This window comes from Choloepus didactylus, chromosome 7 (assembly GCF_015220235.1).
Source record: "Choloepus didactylus isolate mChoDid1 chromosome 7, mChoDid1.pri, whole genome shotgun sequence".
Classification (NCBI taxonomy): domain Eukaryota; kingdom Metazoa; phylum Chordata; class Mammalia; order Pilosa; family Megalonychidae; genus Choloepus; species Choloepus didactylus.
Genome location: NC_051313.1, coordinates 117,026,411 through 117,048,662, shown reverse-complemented (window position 1 = coordinate 117,048,662; position 22,252 = coordinate 117,026,411). Strand labels below are relative to the sequence as shown.

General features: G+C 38.8%; 1 protein-coding gene and 1 pseudogene across 3 annotated transcripts in view; both read left to right on the top strand.

Annotated features, from left to right (window-relative positions):
• Positions 1 to 3,591: 3,591 nt before the first annotated feature.
• LOC119539560 lies at positions 3,592 to 5,293 on the top strand (annotated as a pseudogene).
• A 3,144-nt stretch (positions 5,294 to 8,437) lies between these two features.
• The window catches only part of UHRF1BP1 (UHRF1 binding protein 1), a 95,089-nt gene continuing 81,274 nt past the window's right edge, over positions 8,438 to 22,252 (top strand). The window contains exon 1 of one of the 3 annotated variants that reach the window (XM_037843466.1): positions 8,438 to 9,298. In XM_037843466.1, coding sequence (XP_037699394.1) covers positions 9,255 to 9,298 — 44 coding nt within the window. In that variant the 5' untranslated portion in view covers positions 8,438 to 9,254. The remainder of the gene's footprint in view (positions 9,299 to 22,252) is intronic. The other 2 variants (XM_037843464.1, XM_037843465.1) reach the window with 2 other exon arrangements.

The window sequence follows — 22,252 nt, the reverse complement described above, 5'->3', positions numbered from 1 at the left end:
GAGTAATGAAAATGATCTAAAAGTGAGTGTGATAATGATTCCACAACTAAGTGATGACACTGTGAGGTATTAGATGGAATATATGATAAATGAATATATTTCAGTAAAATCTGCAAAAAGAGAGAACCAAATGGAAATTTTAGAATTGAAAAAAAAACAAATTAAAAAATTCACTGGCTGTGGTCAACAACATAAGGGGGGAGACAAAAGAATCAGTGAATTTGAAGACAGAACAATAAAAATTACCCAGTCTGAACAGCAGAGAGAAAAGGGGCTGAAAAAAAAATGAGAGAATTATGGGAAGGAGACAGAGTAGGAAGCTCCAGGATTCAGTCCTTCCACCAGAACAACTGCTAAAGAGGCAGAAAGGAAAGAGAATTATGAAAAGTGAAAATAGCCTAAGATACCACCAAGCATACCAATATATGCATTATGAGAGTCCCAGAAAGAGAAGTAAGAGAAAGGGGCAGAAAGAATATTCAAAGGAATGACAAAGAACTTCCTAAACTTAGCAAAAGACATGAATATGCACACCAAGAAGCCCAGAGAACACCAAACAGGAAAAATATGAAGAAAAATACACCTCATCATATTTGATCACACTATCGAATACAAAGGAAGGGAGACAGTTCTGAAGGCTGCAAGAGAAATGTGATGTATTATGTACAAGGGAGTTCCAAGTAAACTGAGTGCCAATTTCTCATCAGAAACCATGCAGGCAAGAAGGCAGTGGGTTTTTGAAATGCTTGGAGTGCTGAAAGAAAACAACTGTCAACCAAGAATTTTATATCCAGTATGACTTCCTTTAAAAAATGAGGGCAAGATTAAGACATTCCTAGATAAACAAAAGCTAAGGAGTTCATGCCATTAGATTTGCCCTATAAGCAATGCTACAAGGAGTTCTTCAGAGTGAAAGGAAAGGACACTAGCCAGTGGTTCAAAGTGGCATAAAGAAATAAAGACCTCCAGAAAAGGTAACCATTTGGGTAATTATAAATGCCAGTATTATTGTATTGTTTGGTATGTAACTCTTACTTCCTATAGGTGTTAAAATGCAAATGCATAAAAAGTAACGAAAAATCTATGGTTTTGAACATATAATGTATAAATATAAAAGTGGTAACAAGTACCAAAAAAAGGTGGGGGAAATGAGGGGTATAGGAAAAGTATATGTGTATGCTATTGAAGTCAACTTGATATCAAAGCAAATCTGATTGTTATATATTTACAATGTTAAATTTTAATCCCATGGTAACCACAAGGAAAATATATGAAAAATATGTCCAGATAGAAAAGAGAATACAGTCAATATGTTACAACATTTAAAAAAAAAGAAAAGAAAAAACCCACACAAATGTATATAAAAGTAGGCATTAATAGAAGAATTGAGGGACAAAAATGGTATAAGACTTACAAAGTCTAAATAGCAAAATGGCAAAAGTAAGTCCTGCATTATCAGTCGTGACTTTAAATGTAAATGGATTAAATTCTCCAGTCAAAATGCAGAGATTGGATGAAAGGATAAAAAGCATGACCCAACTACATGCTCTTTGCAAGATATGCATCTTAAATTCAAAGACACAAGTAGACTGAAAGTGAAAGAATGGAAAAAAATATATACCATGCAAGTAGTAACTAAAAGAGAGCTTGGGTGGGGGGGCTATACTAATATCAGATAAAATACATTCTAAGTCAAAAAAATTATGAAGAACAAAGACAGTCATTATATATTGATGAAGGGGTCAATTCAAAAAGAAAATGTAACAATTATAAATATATATGCTCCTAACAGTAGAGCCCCAAAATATACGAAGGAAATACTGACAGATTTGAAGGGAGAAATTGATGGCTCTACAGTAATAGTAGAAGATTTTAATACAACACTTTCAATAATAGAACATCTGGTCAGAAGATCAATAAGGAAAGCACAAGACTTGAACAATATTCTAAACCAACTAAACCTAACAGACATATATGGAACGTGTCACCCAACAAGAACAGAATACACATTCTTCTTGCTTGCACATGGATCATTCTCCAGGATAGACCATATGTTAGGGCACAAAACAAGTCTCAATAAATTAAAAAATATTGAAATCATACACTGTATGTTCTCCAACCACAACAGAATGAAGCTAGAAATCAATAACAGGGGAAGAAATGGAAAATTCACAAATATATGGAAATTAAACAACATACCCTTAAACAAGCAATGGGTTAAAGAAGAAACCACAGGGGAAATTAGGAGCTATCTTGAGATGATTGAAAATGAAAATATACAACATACCAAAACTTAAGGGATGCAGCAGAGGCAGTGCTAACAGGGAAATGTATAGCTCTAAATGCTTACACTAAAAAAGAAGAAAGACTTCAAATCAGAGCTCTAACCTATACAACTGAAGAACAATTTGTGTTTGTATACTAAAGTAATGAGCAATTAGAAGAAGAAATCAAGAAAAAATTACATTTACAAAAACAATTGAAATAATAAAATATCTAGGAATAAATCTAACCAAGGATGTAAAGACTTGTACACAGAAAACTACAAAACATTGCTAAAAGAAATCAAAGAAGACCTAAATAAATGGAAGGATATTCCATGTTTATGGATTGGTAGATTAAATGTTAAAATGTCAGTTCTACCCAAAGTGATTTATAGATTCAACACAATCCCAATCAAAATTCCAATAACCTTCTTTGAAAAACATGGAAAAACCAATCATCAAATTTATATAGAAGGGTAAGGGGCCCCAAATAGCCAAAGCCATCTTGAAAAAGAAGAATGAATTTGGAAGACTCAGACTCTCTGATCTTAAAACTTATTATTAAAGCTACAGTTATCAAAACAGCATAGTACTGGCAAAAGGACAGACATATGACCAGTAGAATTGAGAGCTCAGGAATAAACACATTTATGGCTAACTAATTTTTTAAATTCATTTTTATTGATATATTCATATACCATACAATCAGCCAAAGTGTACAATCAATTTTTCACAGTACCATCATATAGTTGTTCATTTATCACCCCAATCTATTTTATGAACATTTTCCTTGTACCAGAAAAAGTGAAAAAAATAAAAGTAAAAAAGAACACCCAAATCACCCCCCCACCCTATTTTTCATTTAGTTTTTTTGTCACCATTTTTCTACTCATCCATCCATACACTGGATAAAGGGAGTGCAATCCACAAGGCTTTCACTATCACACTGTCACCCCTTGTAAGCTGCATTGCTATACAATTGTCTTCAAGAGTCAAGGCTACTGGGTTATAGTTTGATAGTTTCAGGTATTTATTTCTAGCTCTTTCACTGAACTAAAACCTAAAAAGGGTTATCTATATGGTGCATAAGAGTGCCCACTAGGGTGACCTCTCAACTCCATTTAGAATCTCTCAGCCACTGAAACTTTGTTTTGTTTCATTTCACATCCCCCTTTCAGTCAAGAAGATGTTCTCAATTCCATGAGTTGGGTTCAGATTCATCCCCAGGAGTCACATCCCACTGGCCAACTAATTATTGACAAGGGGGCAAAGACCATTCAATTGGGAAAGAATGGTCTCTTCAACAAATGGTGCTGAGAAAACTGGATCTCCATTTATAAAAAACAAAACAAAAAAACAACAACAAAAAAGGAGGATCCCTACATCACACCTTATACAAAAAGCAATTAAAAATGGACCAAAGCCCAACCCAGAAGCAGCAGTCCTCGGCTCCTTCTCCAATTTCTGGTTTGGCCTGCCTGCCCACTTCTCAGCCTCCACCATGTCCATCAGGGTCACCCAGAAATTCTACCAGGTGTCCTCCTCCAGCCCATGGACTTTCAGCAGCCGTTCTTACACCAATGTTCCCAGCACCCACGTCAGCTCCTACTCTCAGGTGGGCAGCGGTGGAAGCAGCTTCCAGGGCAACCTGGGTGGCGGCATAGGTCTGATGGGGGGCTACAGAGGGGCAGGTAGTGCAAAGGGCATCACAGCCGTCACATTGAACCAGAGCCTGCTGAGCCCCCTTAAGCTGGAGGTGGACCCCAACATACAGGCTGTGCGGATGCAGGAGAAGGAGCAGATCAAGAGCCTCAACAAAAAGTTTGCTTCCTTCATTGACAAGGTGCAGTTCCTGGAGCAGCAGAACAAGATGTTGGAGACCAAGTGGAGCCTCCTGCAGCAGCAGAAGACTGCTGGGAGCACAATGGACAACTTGTTCCAGAGCTACATCAACAACCTTCAGGGGCAGCATGAGGCGCTGAGCCAGGAGAAGCTGAAGCTAGAGGCGGAGCTTGGCAACATGCAGGGGCTGGTGGAAGACTTAAGAATTAAGTATGAGGATGAGATCAACAAGCCAACAGAGATGGAGAATGAATTTGTTCTCATCAAGAAGGATGAGGATGAAGCTTACATGAACAAAGTAGAGCTGGAGTCCCGCCTGGAAGGGCTGACTGATGAGATTAACTTCCTCAGGCAGCTGTATGAAGAGGAGATCCGTGAGCTGCAGGCCCAGATCTTGGACACCTCCATGGTCCTCTCCATGGACAACAGCCACTCCTGGGACCTGGATGGTGTCATCGCCGAGGTCAAGGCCCAGTATGAGAAGATTGCCAACCGCAGCCGGGCCGAGGCCGAGAGCATGCACCAGATCAAGTACAGAAGCTGCAGACACTGGCTGGGAAGCACTGGGATGACCTCTGCCACACGAAGATGGAGATCTCCGAGATGAACCAGACCATCAGCCGGCTCCAAGCTGAGATTGAGGGCCTGAAGGGCTAGAGGGCTTCCCTGGAGGCCGCCATTGCGGATGCTGAGCAGCGTAGGGAGCTGGCCATTAAGGACGCCAACGCCAAGTTGGCCCAGCTGGAGGCCGCCCTGCACCAGGCCAAGCAGGACATGGTGCGGCAACTGCGCGAGTACCAGGAGCTGATGGATGTCAAGCTGGCCCTGGACATTGAGATCGCCACCTACCGCAAGCTGCTGGAGGGCGAGGAGAGCCGGCTGGAATCTGGGATGCAGAACATGAGTATTCATACAAAGACTTCCAGTGGCTACTACTCAGGTCCACTGAGCCCCATCTTTGGGGGCCTCTCAGGCATTGGCAACAACTACTCCTTCAGCTCTGGTGGGAGCTGCACTAGCTCCACCAAGGCCGTGGTTGTGAAGAAGATTGAGACCCGTGATGGGAAGCTGGTGTCCGAGTCATCCGACATCCTGCCCAAGTGAACTGCCACTGCAGCCTCAGAGCCTGGGGGGCATAAGGAATAGGAGACCTGGGGTATCCCTTCTTGCCCATGTCCCCAACTAGAAGCCAGTTTTGTCTTTTCCAAAATAAAGCTTCAGTTGGCTCTGCCAACCAACAACAAAAGAAAAAAAAAAAAAAAAAGGGACCAAAGACCTAAATATAAGAGCCAGAACAATCAAACTCCTAGAAGAAAATGTAGAGAAGCATCTTCAGGATCTTGTATTAGGCAATGGTTTCTTAGACTTTACATCCAAAGCAACAGCAACAAAAGAAAAAAATAGATAAATGAGATCTCATCAAAATTAAAAACTTTTGTGCCTCAAAGGACTTTATCATGAAAGTAAAATAACAACCTACACAATGAGAGAAAATATTTGGAAGCCACATATCTGATGAAGTTTTAATATCCAGAATATATAAAGAAATCCTTCAACTTAACAACAAAACAACAAACAATCTCATTTAAAAATGGGCAAAAGACTTGAACGTACATCTCTCCAAAGAAATTATACAAATGGCCAGAAAGCACATGTAAAGATGCCATCATCTTTAACCATTAGGGAATTGGAAATCAAAACTACGAGATAGCATTTCATACCCGTTAGAATGGCTGTTACTAGAAAATGGAAAATTACAAGTGTTGGAGAAGATGTGGAGAAACAGGAACACTCATTCATTGCTAATGGGAATGTGAAATGGTACAGCCTCTGTGGAAGACAGTTTGGCAGTTCCTCAAAAAGTTTAAGTATAGAATTACCATAGGACCTGGCAATCCTACTTCTAGGTTTATACCCAAAAGAACTGAAAACAGGAACTTGAAGAGCTATTTGCACACTGATGTTCATAGTGATATTATTCACAACTGCTAAATTAAGGAAGCAACCCAAGTGTCTATTAATCAGTGAATTGATAAACAAAATGTGGTATATAGTACAAAGGAATATTATTTAGCCATGAAAAGGAACCAAGTTCTGATACATGTGACAACATGGATGAACCTTGAAGACATCATGTTGAGTGATATAAGCCAGACACAAAAGGATAAGTATTGAATGATCTCACTGATATGAAATAATTAGAATAAGCAAACTCCTAGAGTGAGAATCTAGAATATAAGTTACTAGGGGAAGGGGTGGGTTTAGGGAATGGGAAGTTAAGGCTTAAAATGTATAAGATTCCTTTTTGGAATGATGGAAATGTTTTGGTAATGGATGGTAGTGATGGTAGCACAACATTATGAATGTGGTATAAAGGGGAAATATTTGGTACTATATATGATAACAATGAAAAATTTTTAAAAAATCTATGGAACTTCCCTACACAGTGAACTCTAAGTTAAATCATGCACTATAGTTAATAGTGTAATTATAAAAATGTGCTTTCATCAATTGTAACAAATATTCCACACCAATGCAAGGTGTTCATAAGAGGGTAGTATATGGGAATCCTGTATTTTATGCACGATTGTTCTGTAAATCCATAACTTCTCTAATAAAGAAAAAAAATGAGCAAATCCATAGGGATCTGTGGCACTAAAACAAAAGGTCTCATATGCATGTCATCAGAGTTCAAGAAGGAGAGAAGAAAGAGGGTGGGGCCAGAAAGGTACTGGAAGAATTAATGGTTGAATGCTTCCCAAATTTGGCAAGAGACCTAAAATTACAGATGCAAGAAGTGGACCTTTTAGTCAGTATATACTGAAAGAAATCCACACCAGGAAATATACTCAAACTCCTGAAAAAATCTTAAAGGCACCCATAGAAAAACAACCCCGTACCTTTAAGGGGAAATAATTAGAATGACAGCAGGATTTTCATCAGAAATCATGGAGGCCAGAAGGAAGTGGTGGAACATTTTTCAAGGGTTCAAAGAAAATCATCAGCCCAGAATTCTATATCTGGTGAAAATATGCTTCAGAAATGAAGGGGAAATAAATATCTTCTCCCATTGAGGGAAAACTAAGAGACTTTGTCATCAACAGATTTAACCTTACAAGGATGGCAAAAAGTTCTCCAAAATAAAATACTTAATTAAAAAAATATGGATTAGTCTCAAATCCCTTTGCCTCTATATGCCTTGGTTTCTTAGCATTGCTAAGATAAAAACTATTGGTATGAATATGAACTCTCCTATTCCTGTTTCCCTGTCACAGGAAAGGCCATATTCTTTTAGAGTATGTTTTTGCAGGATTCCATTATACAAAAATAAGTCATTCAGCAGCATGATGAATCATTCAGCGAAGATGCTGAATCTCTGAACATGAGGCCGGTTTTCTTTTATATAGCTGTAGTCAGATTTCTGATCAGCTATCTTTGCTAGGATGCTCCAGGAAGGAAGTATGAAATGCAAGAAGTTGCCCTGAGGCCCCTGCACCTAATAGCTGAATTGGGAAGAAGCAATAATGGCCAGCAATTCTGACAAGAAACCTCCTCTTCTGTAGGCCCTGTTGGCCCCTGGTAGGTATTTTGGCAAGGAGTGGACAGAAGGACAAAAATTGATGAAGCATGCAATCCTACTGGAAGAAATTGAACAGTAGAGCATCAAAGCCAAGGCTGATTTGCTTCTCTCAGATAATTTCTGGGGGACTTGTGGTAAAGATTGAATTTACTATGACAAAGAGATAAGCATAGAAATGGATGAAGTTTGTTGATTATTTCTTTTAAAAATTTAACACTTATTTGGTTGACCAAGCTAAGATGATCTCTAAAAACACGTAAAATTGTTTTGGTGAAGGGACCTGAATGGATGAGGGACAGGGGAAGAAGGGAGACTGATACCTTTATACCCTTGATTTTTGTATTTTGTGCATGTATTATATATTCATAAGAATAATAAATTTAAAATTTAAAATTAACTGGTGACCAGGTTTACTATATAGCTGTTTCAGACAGTATTTTGCTTAGGTTTCTGTTTGAAGGTTTAAATCTAGAGAATTGCCACCTTCCCATCTTTGCCATTGGGGCTACAGGTGTTTCTGGCATAAGGGTTATACTTTTAACCATATGGATGAAATAGAGAGAAAACAGCACTGGAATGGGAGTGAGAACACTTGGGTTCTCATCCTGAGTCTCACTAAGTAGCCTTAGAAAGCTGTTTCACTTATTTCTTAGGGCCTCAGTTTCCTTATTGGTATAATGAGGAAGTTGATCTCTAAAGTCTTTGGCAATGTAAACAATTTACCATCTTATTTTCTTCTGCCCCTCACATTTAGGAGGGGGTACCTCTGCAGGGCACATTTTAGGTGTTGAGTAAACATTTTCCCATTGATTAATGGGCTAGAGACTACGAAGGGTATCAGACGAATGACAAAGAGCTCCCCTCCCGGTTGTTAGCACACTGCCCTTAGCAGCAGTCAGTAGTGGTTTGCCTGAATCTCTCCTCACAGGCCTGTGAGGTCCTTTAGACTACTTTTCACTCTCCAGCCTGATGCCTGGATTAGAGTTGGTGTTCAACAAATAACTCTTGGGTGAAGGAAATGAATGAGAAGTGAACCCTGCCATTCAGGAGCTGCGCAATTATTTAGCGAATTTCTGCAAAAATTTACAAACACGCCGCCTTTCCCCGATGCTTCCAGACGACCGCCTCAGGGTGAACCCCATACAGTTCCGGGGTCGAAGCCTTTCAGACCTTCCTCCCCAGCGAGGCAGATGAGAGGGCATGGGAGGGCGGGTGAGAGGCGGCCCTGAGCCCGTCCTCCACGCCCGGCCGCGGGCCCCCAGCTGCCGCGCGCCCCGCCCCTCACCACGCGCACCTCCTGTCTCTGCGAGCTGGGCCGCCGGGCGGCGCGCGACCTCCGCGTCGCTCTGGGCTGGCTGTGGCAACGCCGCGCGGGTGGGTGGGATCGTGGCGGAGTTTCGCGCGCCGGGGAAGGGGCGGCAGAGCGCCATGGCGTCCGCTGTGGCGGTGGCATCCGGTTCCAGTTCTGCGGCGAGTTGAGGGGGCGGAGGAGGCACAGCTTCTTGAAGACCCAGGAGGCCACAGCTGCCCGCGCCCCCGCCTTCGTCCTTGCGGGCCACGGCTCCAGCATGGCCGGGATCATCAAGAAGCAGATCTTGAAGCACCTGTCCCGGTGAGAGCGCCAGCACGGGCCCCCAGTCGTCCCGGGGCCCTTCCTTCCGTCTTCGACCCTCCTTACAGCGCGCTCGCGGCCGGGCTTCCCTCTCTCCCCAGCCCCGAGCCGGGACTCCGTGGCGGCCTTCGCCTCAACTTTGAGCCCGTCAGCCTTCTGCTCTCCCCCCCGTACCCAACCGTTGTCAACACTGTTTTCCCTCGCCCTGGGCCCTCGGGTACCGGGCGTCCCTGCTTCTGCGCTGGTGCCCCTAATCTCTCCTCCCCACACCGGCGGCCCTCAGGGGATCTCAGGGCTGCTGTCCCGTTCCCACAACGCCGAGCAGGTCACCCCGTCCTCCCTTGCAGATCTCTCGAGCCCCTGACCGTCCCTCCGAGCCCCCAGCGATTTCCACCTTTCCTGCCTGCTCCCGCAGTGTTCCTTGTGCCACTTCTCTCCTTGATACCCGTTGCCCCAACCCCACGGCGCTCTGTCTCTCTCGATCCACCTCATCCCACCAGCCCGTCCACTGCCTTCCTCTCTCTCCTTGCACTGCTCCTGGCCAGACCATTTTATCCTCCTGCCAGTTCTTAAATAACCCATGCCTTCGTAACCCATTTTTTGCTCAGCTTTCCCACTCGGACGCTGATTTTCTCTTTCCCATAAGCTCCCACCTCCTCCTCTTCATCTTCTCTCTGACCCTGTTGCATCACTCTTGGAAAAGATATAATGCTTGCTTCCAGGGCCATTCTTTAGTGCTGCTTTCTCAACCTCCTTCGCTTCTCATTACACAGTCTAATTGGAGAAAGGTCATGAGGGCTGGAGATAAAAGTTTCAACAACCTTCCCTTTAAGAAGACGTGGGGAAAAAAAAAAAAAAAAAAAAAAAGAAGACGTGGAGGTTTTTGACAGCCTATGAAAAGAACCAATAATGCTACTTCTGCTTTGCAGTCATTTATTAAACAATAAATTACTCTCTGTCCCTGAGTAATTTGGAGTTGAGGAGGGATTGTCAGCAAAACAGTTTCCAGGTGTAACTGGGTGATCACTGGCCCCTGTTATGATTGGAGGTTGTCAGAACTGGTGGCCACAAAAATTGGAAACTAGCCTTTCACTTAGTTTTCACTCTTTATTCCAGACTGGTGTTGGTGATGGCTTAATACCTTTAGTCAGCCTTTGAATTTCTGTCTGAGAATGACTCAGGGCTTGGCTCCAGCAGAGTGGTCGGTGGTTTTCAAGAGGTGGGGGTTTGGGGGGGACTCCTAGGCCTTGCGCTAATGTGTCTTTCCCGCTTTTCTCATTGAGGAGTTGTTGAGTGGTATATGAGACACTATTGCTGCCACTGCATCCTCTTTTTGGTTAACACTTTGGCTTATTTACTGTTACATCCATTTTAGACTTTAATTCATAATTGGACTCGGATACATCTTTTGGTTAATGCCATGTTTAAAAAGAAAAAACAGATTGGAGGCTGGAGCAGAAAGTGCCTTTGGGCTCTTTACTTGGATTAACTCCCTAATATATTCTTTTCTAAGTTGCATTCATCTGGGTGTTCTGTGAGTTTGGTTTCTCTATGTAAGGATTTAAAAGAAGCGCTAATGATTGAGAAAAGAGACAGAATTTAACTAGAGGAAAGCTATTAATTTGAACTGATATAGAATCAGAATTTTAATGCTTAGAGATGATCTCACCCGTCATAACATTGTGTTTAACAGCTTTCTGCTTCACTTTTTTCATCTGTAAAATGGGGATAATAGTAAGGATTAAATGAGGTAATATATATAAGGCCTTTAGCACAGTGCCTGGCGCATGGTAAGCTATGGTTATTTTTGGATCACAACTTGTATGAGTATTTGATACAAGCCATAGATCTCTGTAGAAAATCCACATATGCAAAAAATGTTTGATATAAGTTCATGGAGGTGGCTTATGAATCCCTGAAGCCCATGCATGAACTTCCCAAAGCATCCTTGGAACTGGGTGAATAACCCCTGATCTAGTTCACCTCCTTATTTTATTCTGTAGGATACTGAATCCTAGAGAAGATCAGCGATTTGCCCAAGTTGCATAGGAAGGTAAGGTAGTGAAACAGAACCCAGCTTCCTAACTCCTGATCTGGTACACTTTCCCCTACAATACAGCACATATTCTTTGCACTTTCTATGAAGATATGGTTTTTTAAAGAAAATTTTTAATGGTATATGCTGACACAGATGAACAAAGTGTCTTTTTTAGATGAAGTTGCGATAGGTATGACAGACATTGGGGGAAATTTCTGATTTCCTAGTGTTGGACTGGTGACTTAGGAGAAGTAGGAAGTTATATCACAGCTGCAAATTCAGGAATTGGTGGTAGGTCATGTGTCTCGCTAAGGGAAAGGCCAAGCTTCTGGGCCCTCCTGTTTATTTAACACACACTTAGGGAAGCTGCCTAATCATGTGTAATATTTGTGTCTCTGGAGAGTCTTAGCATACATTAGGAGGCTGTACTTCTTGGGAAGGAACCATGGCTCTGTTGCTTGTTTAACCTGATGGAGAAAGAGAGAAAAGGGAAGTTATACCGAGTACTATGTTAAATAAATATTTGTAGGTGTTTGATAATTACTTTGTTGATGACATTGTCACTTGGCCTAGAGGAGAATATCCTTCAGGGAAGATATCTCAGTGACTCTCATATTATGTCTAATTTTGGTCATGAAGTTTCTGATAATAAAGTATCTTGTTGGAATGCATCCTCCTTATTAGTTGAGTATTTTGGCCAACAAGGTTTTGGAAAGATGGTCTCAAGCTACATTTGTTAAATGCCTACTCCAGACCAGGTACATAGGTACTAATCTATGTACTAGGGATTCAGCAGTGAACAAATGTAATTGTCTTTTAAGGGCTTTAATCCATTATTTGGATGACAGCTGCTAAATACAAACAACTTTAATTGGTATACGTTTAAATAGACCCAGAAGAAAACCTTTACTTAGAAACACAAAGTAGTCATTTATTTTAAAGATATCCAAAATTGATTTTTCACTAAATTAAATTATTCCTGTTTTAGACCACATTAGCTAATGACCTTCTGTTATATAAATAAGAAAAATATGGTTGATTGTAAACCAAGTCCAAGGCCTTACAAGGCCAAACAAGCCAGAATAACCTTGCAGCTCTGCCACTAATGAGCAGGGTGACCTAGCAGATTTGTTGTGAGGATTGAGGATAAAGTATTTATTATAGTGCCTGGTATGTAAGTAGGTGTTTAATAAAGAGTTGCTATTATAATATGGCCAGAGAAGTTAAGTACACTACCACAGTATGTATGCCAACAACCTGACTGGCTCTTTTAGAAACCCATGCAAGTCTTAATTATTTACTTTAAATGGCTGATGGGAAATGTGAACCTGAGAGATAGACACATGACTGGTAGACATGATAGATATTTTTCAAAGGTAAGTATTAGGTGAAATTCAGAGGTACAGGAGATCTCAGAATTCCCCTTGGAGCCCGACAGTTGAGCTCAGCCCTTTTCATTCCTTATCTTTGCCACCACTCATTAGTCATCATCCTGAAGAGCACTGAAGAGCTGGAATTCTTGAGATTATCGGGACCAGCCTTCAGTGTAAAGTGAGGTGCTCCAGGCTCAGAGAAGCTGTCTGCTTACCCAAGGTCCCTTTAGGTAGAGATTTGTAGGACTGGTCTTAACTTCCAGGTCACACTCCTTTATACTAGACTTTACTTACTATCACCTCCACTTCCCAAATAATTATTTTGTGCCTTTTCTAGTAATAGTTGAATCATACATCTCTTTGTTTCCCTTTCTCATTCTCTTATGCTGCCTCAGAATAAAGAACTTTTGTTTATTTAATGAATATTTAATAATAGTAGCCAACTATGCTAGTAGCACTTTACAAATCTTATGACAATTTAATCTTCGTAATAACGCTATAAGGTAGATATTAGCTCCATTTTATAGATGAAGAAATGAGACACAGAAAGGTTAAGTAACTTGCTCAAAGTCATAGCTAGTAAGTGATGAAACTGAGATCCAAACATAGGCACTCTGGTTCCAGTTTCATGTTCTTTACCCACTCTGCTGCTATACCGTCTCTCATCTGTTGAGTGTTTTTATCATGTGGACTACTTTCTGCAATTTCACTTACATTTTTGAATGTTTTTTTTTTAATTTTACATTTTATTTATAACAGACATAAAAGTGCATATATCATAAATGTCAGCCTCATGAATTTTCACAAACTGCATACATACTCATATTACCAGCACCCAGATGAAGAAATAGAATATTACCAGTATCCAGGAAGCCCCTTTTTGCCTCTTTCCACTCATTACCTCCCACAAAGGGTAATGACCACTCTCCTGATTTTTAATAGTGTAAATTAGTTTTGTCTGTTTTTGTACTTTAAGTGGAACCATATAGTATGTAAGTTTTCATGTCTGACCTCTTTAGCTCAACATTATGTTTGTGAGATTGATCTGTATTGTTGCATCAAGTTGTAGATTGCCCATTTTCATTGCTGGGTAGTATTCCGTTATGTGGCTATACATACTCAATTTATTTATACATTTTACTGTTGATGGATATTTAGATAGTTTCCTAGTTTAGGGCTATTATGAATAGTGCTACTAGGAGCATTTTGATACATGTCCTTTGGTGAACAAGTATACACATTTCTGTTGGGTGTATTATACTTAAGAGTGGAATATCTGGGTTGTAGGATATGCATATATGTGTTTAGCTTTAATAGATATTGCCAAACAGTTTTCCAAAGTGGCTGTACCAATTTACATTGTGACTGGAAGTGTATGAGAGTTCTGGTGGTTCCACATTCTTGCCAATATTTGGTATGTTTCATTTTAGCCACTGTAATGGGGGTGTTTTGAAGATTTTTTTTTTTTTTTTGCTTCATCTGTGGTAAATCATATGACCACATTAATTTTTGCAGTCTTTTTTACTTTTTAATTCTGATGTATGTGTAAATGTTAGATATCAGTAAATGTCAAAACCTTGAAATCATAAGATCTTTTTGGAGTAATGTTCAAATTAGGAAAGTACAATGAAAATAATTAGGGTTATTTATAACCAATATCCCATAGCATTTCTTGAAATGGATGTGATGCTTGGCTCGCTGTTATAATAGCAATCAGTACATTAAGAGAAAAGGGGGGCTCTTCTCCAGGCATTTGAGTTTTTGTTAAATTTGTGGTTTTCAGACTGCATTGCATATTAAATAGTGTCATTCTGTTCTGTAATCTTAGCACCCTATTGGCATAGCATTTTATCTTTATTAGGGAAACTGAAATTTGAATCACATATAGCTTTTCTATTACAATCTTTACACCTTTTCAAGGGTGATTCTCTTTTATAGTAACGTAGTTTTATACCTTAAAAAGTGGCAAGTAAAAGCAATAGATTTTTCAACGTACTACTGTAATATGCAAAAATCTGACATGCAGCAGCTTAATGTATGGTTCCCAATAATGAAAATTACCTGCTATGAAAAATTGGGAGGCATAATGATGTAACAGAAAGAACCAGGACTTTGGATTCCAAAAGGTAGTTGTGAATTTTGTAAGTTGTGTTGAATGTTCAACAAGTCTTCTAGCTTCTTGAAGCTTCAGTTTCCTCAATCTGTAAAATGGGGATAATAATGCATAGTGTTGTTTTGAGGATTAGAAATAATGCATAATACTGATATAGAGAAAATATCTAATAGACAGTGACTATTACTATTTAGCTTTACTTATTGAAGTTGCTCAAAAGAGATCAGTTTCTGGAGACACTACCTTTTAGCATCTTTAAGTTTGTGCCTAACTTATCCAAACATCTAATTCTTTAGATAGTTAGGAATTGCATTTCTTAACATTTTAATACAGAGAGGTTGAGATGAATTCTGTAGGAAAGAAGGAACCAAGGGTTGTTCCTCTTTATCATCTTTTCATATCAAGGCATGCTACGAAAGAAGGAAACTTTGACATCAGCATAGGTGGAAATAGCCACAATGTATATACTGCATTGAGTCCTTAGTGAATTTACTTTTACAGAGTCTAAGACGATAGCTGAATCATGTACTGCATTTTTAGAGTAAAAAAAAAAAAAGAGAGATCATTTAGTTACTTTCACCTAATATGGAAACCTGTTGAATAATAATATGAGTTGGGCATTAATCACAGAAAAGAAAGATTCTTTTCATCACACATCAATTTTCTATACCCATTGGAGTATATCCTCCACAATGACAGGGATTGTGTCTCTTGGCTGCTTTGAAAACCAGAGAGGTAGAGAACCCTTTGGGTGAAGTGAGTGTGAGAGAAGAAGTGTGGGTTGTGAGAACATGGTTGGAATTCAGGGAGCTTTAGTCCTGGGGTGTGTGTGTTTGGGGAATGGTGGGCAAAGGTCAAGGAAATCCAATTCAGCCAGTAGTATTAGGGAACTTTTATCTTTGTGTGGCAAGGGCAAGTACTTGGTACTGGTGTTTTAGATACCAGTGAACATTTTCCAGCATCTATAAGCAGTAGAATTGATCAGTGTCTATAGTAAAGAGGAAAACTAAGGTGTAAAAATAATATGCTTAGTAACTTAAGTAAAAGGTGTGCAGTTTGTACTTAATTGCCACAAAAATAAGGAATAGATATATTATAAAATATTTATCAAATTGACTTTGTTTTTTTATGTGCCTATAGCAGTAATCTTTTTACATGTATGCTTAGTCTTTATAGTGCATTAGTTATGTAGCTTGGCTGTCAGCCCATCATTTTAAAAATTAGAGAGGACATTGATGGTGAGATATCAGTGTATGTAAGTCACAGACCTAGGGAAGTGTTATGTTCCCACAGTTTATTTCTAAGTTTGAAATTTGGAGATTGTGGTACAATAGAAGTAGTATTATAAATGTTGAATAGGTTCCCAAGGTAGCCCACAAAAGCCACAGTAGATTAATTATATATAAGTTCACTAGAAGGAGTTCTGGGTCTTGGATGTTAGGGAACCATTTGAAGGAGGGGGAGGAAGTGAAAGGGAAAAATAAAAAGAGTATTTTCTTTCTCTATCCTTGGGCTAAGTTCCTAGTTCCTTTAAACCTGTGGATTTCAGTGAGGGTTTTTTTGTCACAGCCATCGAAGAGTGCAACCAGCATTTAATTAGCACGGGTCAGAGATGCTGATGCCTGAAGTATGAAGAAAAATTATGCATAAAGAATTGTCCCTTGTGACTTTTGACTCTTTGAATGTCTGTTAAATGTTTATGTAGGTGAATGACCTGTTTCTGTTTAGATGATCTGAGCCATCTAACTCTGTTTTACAAATAAAATAGTACACAACTTTAAAATACAGTTACTGATCCAGGATTGGAACTACCGTAAGGGAAGATTGTGCCTCAATCTGTTTTGAACTTTCCAAAAGAGTTTGTCATCTTTGGAAAATCTTGTCACTCTTGGCAGTGCCATTCATGGTATTGGGGTCAGCAATATACCTTATGTCCATCCATTTGTAGCTGTTGTAACAGTTGTAGTGATTCTATATGAAGAGGTAAGCATCTGACTACTCTGTCTTCTAGTGCAGTAGTGCTGGAACATTTGCATATTGAAATGCAAGTTATTTTGTTATAAATTATTTTCCTTTTATACTATACTTTGGACACTAGACTTTTTAAAATTATGTGCACAAGTAGATTATATTATACATAAAGATCATTTTAATATATTGAAAGAGGCATTATAAAATATTTGTTATAAAAAAAGGGAATTGAGTCTATTAAGATTGAGAACCACTGACTTAGAGCAAATTTTAAAACAGCTGAAGTTTGCGCTTTATACTCTATTTCTTCCTGCCTTTATTTCTCTTTCCCATCTCAGGCCCCTCTTCTCAGCCCCCCCCCCCCCACTCAGATTCTGTCTTCAGCCCTCCACTACCACACCCCACCCAGGCCTGCCCTGCCTCTCAAAATGCTCTATGCTACCGTCACTTTCTTACAAGAATTCCAGATGCTTTAGGATATATGATTTTGGCAAAGTGAAGAGGAAACGTAAGGAATGTATTTTGGGGCAGGACTGAACCAAATAAAAAGACTAGCTCTTATTTAGAATATATCTTAGAGGGTCAGCTCCCTTAAGCTACTCTTGCTTTCACAGCATCTGAAGCCACAGATACTCTGGAAGTTCCCAGTTTGTTTTTGTTTTTCCAAAATAGTTTCTATTATAGTGACAGCAGGGGTCTGACAGTGGTTTGTGCTATGTATGAGTCATTTGAAAGTTGGGAAGTTCCAATACGTAGAACATCCAGATCAGGATGAGGTAAATTCACCCAAGTGTCTGTCTCTAGTCATCTGGTCTAGGCTAGGTGCTTCCCTAGACAGTGCTGAAAACATGTATTTCCCTTTTCTAAGAGCAAGCTGTGTTTTTAAACCTGTGTGAAAGAAGGGGCTGCAGTTCAGTGATGTATTTCATTTGAGAAAATGTCTTAACAGAAGTTAATATGAAGTTAGAGGGTTGGCAGTATATCGTAGGGTTTCTTTTTGCTGAATTTCTGTGGGACCTTCACTGTCTCCCTTCCTTTCAGGTGGGGGTTGGCTGTGGGTCCTTTGTCCTCTGAGCCCACATAAGACGTTCCTCAACCTCTCTGAGGGAGGTTTGTTTCAAGAAGCGTGGATACACAGCTGCAGATGATGTTTTAGTCGTTCTCAGATACCTGGGACAGGGGGTCAGCGAGTCTAGCCTTCCTGTCAGCTGGATCCAGGCTCTGAACCGCCATTGAGGATTCTGTTTCTGAGACCATTTCATTCATTAATTCTTTCAGCAAACTTGTACTCACCACCTGCATTGTATGCTACACAGCAGGGACTCAAAGACAAATGTCACCGTTCCTGTTCAGGGACCTAACTGCCTGTAAAGAAAAACAGACTGGTAGACAATAGGCCCAATAAAGCATTGAGAAGTATCTGTAGACTTGGGGGTCACAGACGGGATAGTAATGTCAGTCAGAGGAGCTGTGTATGCAATGGTCCTGAGTTGAGAAACAGCAGGGTACATTTAAGATATTGCTTCTGGTTCTTTATCACTGGATTGTAGAGTTTGAGGGTGGAGCATAGCTAGAAATGAGATTGGAAAGATAGAGAAGTGCTAGATCATAGAGGCCTTGTGTACTGTGCCATCTGGTTAGGGCTCAGCTTGTTCTCTGTTGCCTTCAGTTGCTATTGCCATTGGCCTGGGTCTGAGACAACTGAAACTTCTCCAAGCCTTTATTCCTGTGTTGACTTTGTTAACAAAGTCAGTTTAAGTCTGCAAGTTCTGGTGTCAGACTGCTTGATTTTCAGTCCTAGCTCTGTCAGTTACTAGCTCTGTAACCTTGAGCAAGTTATTTAACCTTTCTATGCCTTTGTTTTCTTATCTATAAAATGGGGGAGAACAGTAGTCCTTTATATCATAGGGTCATTGAGAGAATTAAATTAATTAAAAGTATATAACAGAATGCTTAAAACAGTGCCTGGAATAAAGCAAACCATCATTAAATGTTAGTTATTATTTTAAAAATAAGTTTGTTCCCAGAGAAATAGCATCCTTTTAAATTTTTTCCTGGTTATTAGTTTTTATTATAAAAGCTTCTAGACAGAGCTTTTAGAATGCACTCATCTTTCTTTCTCTCTTTCTCTCTATCCTTTTTAAACACTTTGCACCTTTAAATTATCTCTAATGGGAAGGATGTGCCCTCTTCCTCAGTTTCACAAGGAAATTGTACCTCAGCTTCACAGAGAAAGTTAATTTCCATGTTCAGAGATGACATTCTTAAACCTCGTTTAACCTGTCTTGTTAATCAGGCATTTTGCATATGGTTTGCAATGTGTGAAAGAATGTGGATGGATTGTTGAATATACTTCTTAGTTCAGTCCACATATTTGACAATTACCATTTACTTGTTTTGTGTTATTATCAATTCATTCAATAAATATTCATTGCGCATCCTTATCCTAGACTTTGTGCTGGACAAAGATCTAAATGACCTGGTTCTAACCCTTGAGGAGCTCAATTCTCCTTGAGGTTAGAGAAGTTTGTTTTTAGTTATTTATTTATTTATTTTATTTACTTATTTTTAATTGTGGTACAATATACATAACATGCAAATCATCTTAACTGTTTTAAGTGGACAACTCTGACATTAAATGTATTCACAATACTGTGTAACTTTAAACACTATTTCCAGATTGTTTTCATTATCCCATACTAAAACTCATACTTTTTTAGCAATAACTCCCCATTCCCCTTGACCCTCACCCCTAGTAACCATTATTTTACTTTCTGTCTCTAAGAATTTGATTATTCTAAGTATTTGATATAAGAAATCATGTAATACTTGTCCTTTTGTTTCTGGCTTATTTCACTCAACATGATGTTTTCAAGGTTCATCCATTTAGTGGCATATACTAGCACTTCACTTCTTTCTACAATTGAATAATATTCATTGTATAAAAATATTTCATTTTGTTTATCCATTCATTTGCTAATGGACACTTGGATTGCTTTCACCTTTCGGCCATTATGATTAATGCTGCAATGAATATTTGTCTGAGTCCTTGCTTTCAGTTCTTTTGTGTATATACCTAGGAGTGGAATTGCTAGGTCATATGGTAATTCTATGTTTAACTTTCTGAGGAACCACCAAACTGTTTTCCACAGTGGCTGCATCATTTTGCATTCCCACCAACAGTGTATGAGGGTTCCTATTTTTCTGTCTCCTCTCCAACACTTGTTATTTTCATTTTCTTTTTTTAAGATAATGGCCATCCTAGTGGGTATGAAGTGGTATCTCATTGTGGTTTTGATTTGCATTCCCCTAATGGCTAATGATGTTGAACATATTTTCATACACTTATTGGCCATTTGAATATCTTCTGTGGAGAAATGTCTATTCAGATCCTTGGCACATTTGTTAATTGAGTTGTAGGAGTTCTTTACATATTCTGGATATTAAACCTTTATCAGATATATGGTTTCCAAATATTTTCTCCCATTATGTAGTTGGTCTTTTTACTTTAGAAAGAAGGTTTTACTTTTGCTGTTTAGCTATTTGTTTTCTGTATGTTTTATGAGTTTTTTTGTTCCATTACTAACTTTTTTTGTACATAGTTGCTTTTTTGTAGTGTACTATTTTGATTCCCTCCTTTCTTTCCTTTTCTCTATGTGTTTTAGTTATTTTCTTAGTGGTTACCTTTATAATTATCATTAACATCTTAAACTACTAATCTAGTTTGACTGGTACCAATCTAGGTTCAGTAGTATACAAACTCTCTACTCCTATATATCTCCATCCTTACCCCTTTATATTGTTATTGTCTCAGATTATACTTATGTACATTGTATGCCCATTAACTTAGATTTTAAATGTTATTTTACACATTAGCGTGTTAAGTCATGTGGCAGACAAAAAGCAGTTACAAACCAAAAGTATAATAATGCAGGATTTTACATTTATCTATGTATTACCTTTACCAATGTTCTCTATTTCTTCTTATGGCCCCAAGTTACTGTCTAATGTCCTTTTATTTCAGCCTGAAGGACTCCCTTTGGCATATTTTGTAGGGCAGGTCATCTAATAATTAAGACTTTTAGTTTTTGTTTATCTATAAATGTCTTAATTTCTCCTTCATTTTTGAAAGATGATTTTGCTGGGCATAAATTTTTGGTTTACAATTTTTTTTCTTTAAGGATTTTCAATAGTCATCCCATTGTCCTCTGGCCTATGTGGTTTCTGATGAGAAATCCACTGTTAATCTTAATGGAGATTCCTTGGATGTGACAAGTTGCTTCTCTTGCTGCATTCAAAATCCTCTGTTTGTCTTTGAGTTTTGACAATTTTACTATAATGTGTCTTGTTGTAGATCTCTTAGAGTCTATCCTGCTTGGGGTTCATTGGGCATCCTGCATCTTTATACTCAGGTCTTTCATCAGATTTGAGAAATTTTCAGCATTATTTTTTCAAATACTTTTCCTGCCCCTTTCTCTTTCTCTTGTCCTTCTGTTACTCCAATGATGTGTATAGTTGTATACTTGATGGTGTCTCACAGGTCCCTTCAGGTTCTGTTCATTTTTGTTCATTATTTTTTCTTTGCTCTCCTCATTTTGGATAATTTCATTGTCTTGTCTTCAAATTCACTGATCCTTTCTTCTGCTTGTTCACATCTGCTGTTGAACCTGTTTGGTGAGTTTTTCATTTCTATTATTGTATTTTGTAGCTTCCAAATTTATGTTTGGCTCTTTTAAAATAATTTCTATCTCTTTATTTCAAACAATGTTTGAACCTTGAGAACATGCTAAATGGAGGAAACCAGTCACAAAAGATTCAAACTCCAAACTGTCTCTCCTGCAGTGGGCACAGCTGAATATCAGTTAAATTCTTTCAGCTTTCCCATGACTTCAATTCCACTCATAATTTTATATCCAAGAGAAATGAAAGTGTATGTCCACACAAAAATTTGTATGTTTGTATTTAATAGCAGTAGCATTCACAATAGCCCAAAAATGGAAATGATCCAAACATCAACCAGTTGATGAATGGATTAAATAAATTGTGGCATATCTGTACAATGGAGTATTATTCAGCCATAAAAAGAAATTAAGCATTGATAGATACCACAGCATGGATGAACCTTGAAAACATTATGCCAAGTGAAAGAAGCCAGTCACAAAAGACCATATGTTATATTACTCTGTTAATAGGAAACTTTCAGAATAGGTCAACCTATAGAGGCAGAAATAGAATAGTGGTTGCCTAGGGCTGGGAGAGTTCAGTCACACAACTCTGAATATGCTAAAAACCATTGAATTATATACTTTAAATGGATGAATTGTATAGTATGTGAATTTTATCTATCATATCCCTGAGGTCCATTTCAATTTTTTCAATTTTTTTCCCTATTCTTTCTTTTGTTCTTTCATTTTCTGTTTTGTCCTCCTCCAGGTCACTGACTCATTGTTCAGCTTCCT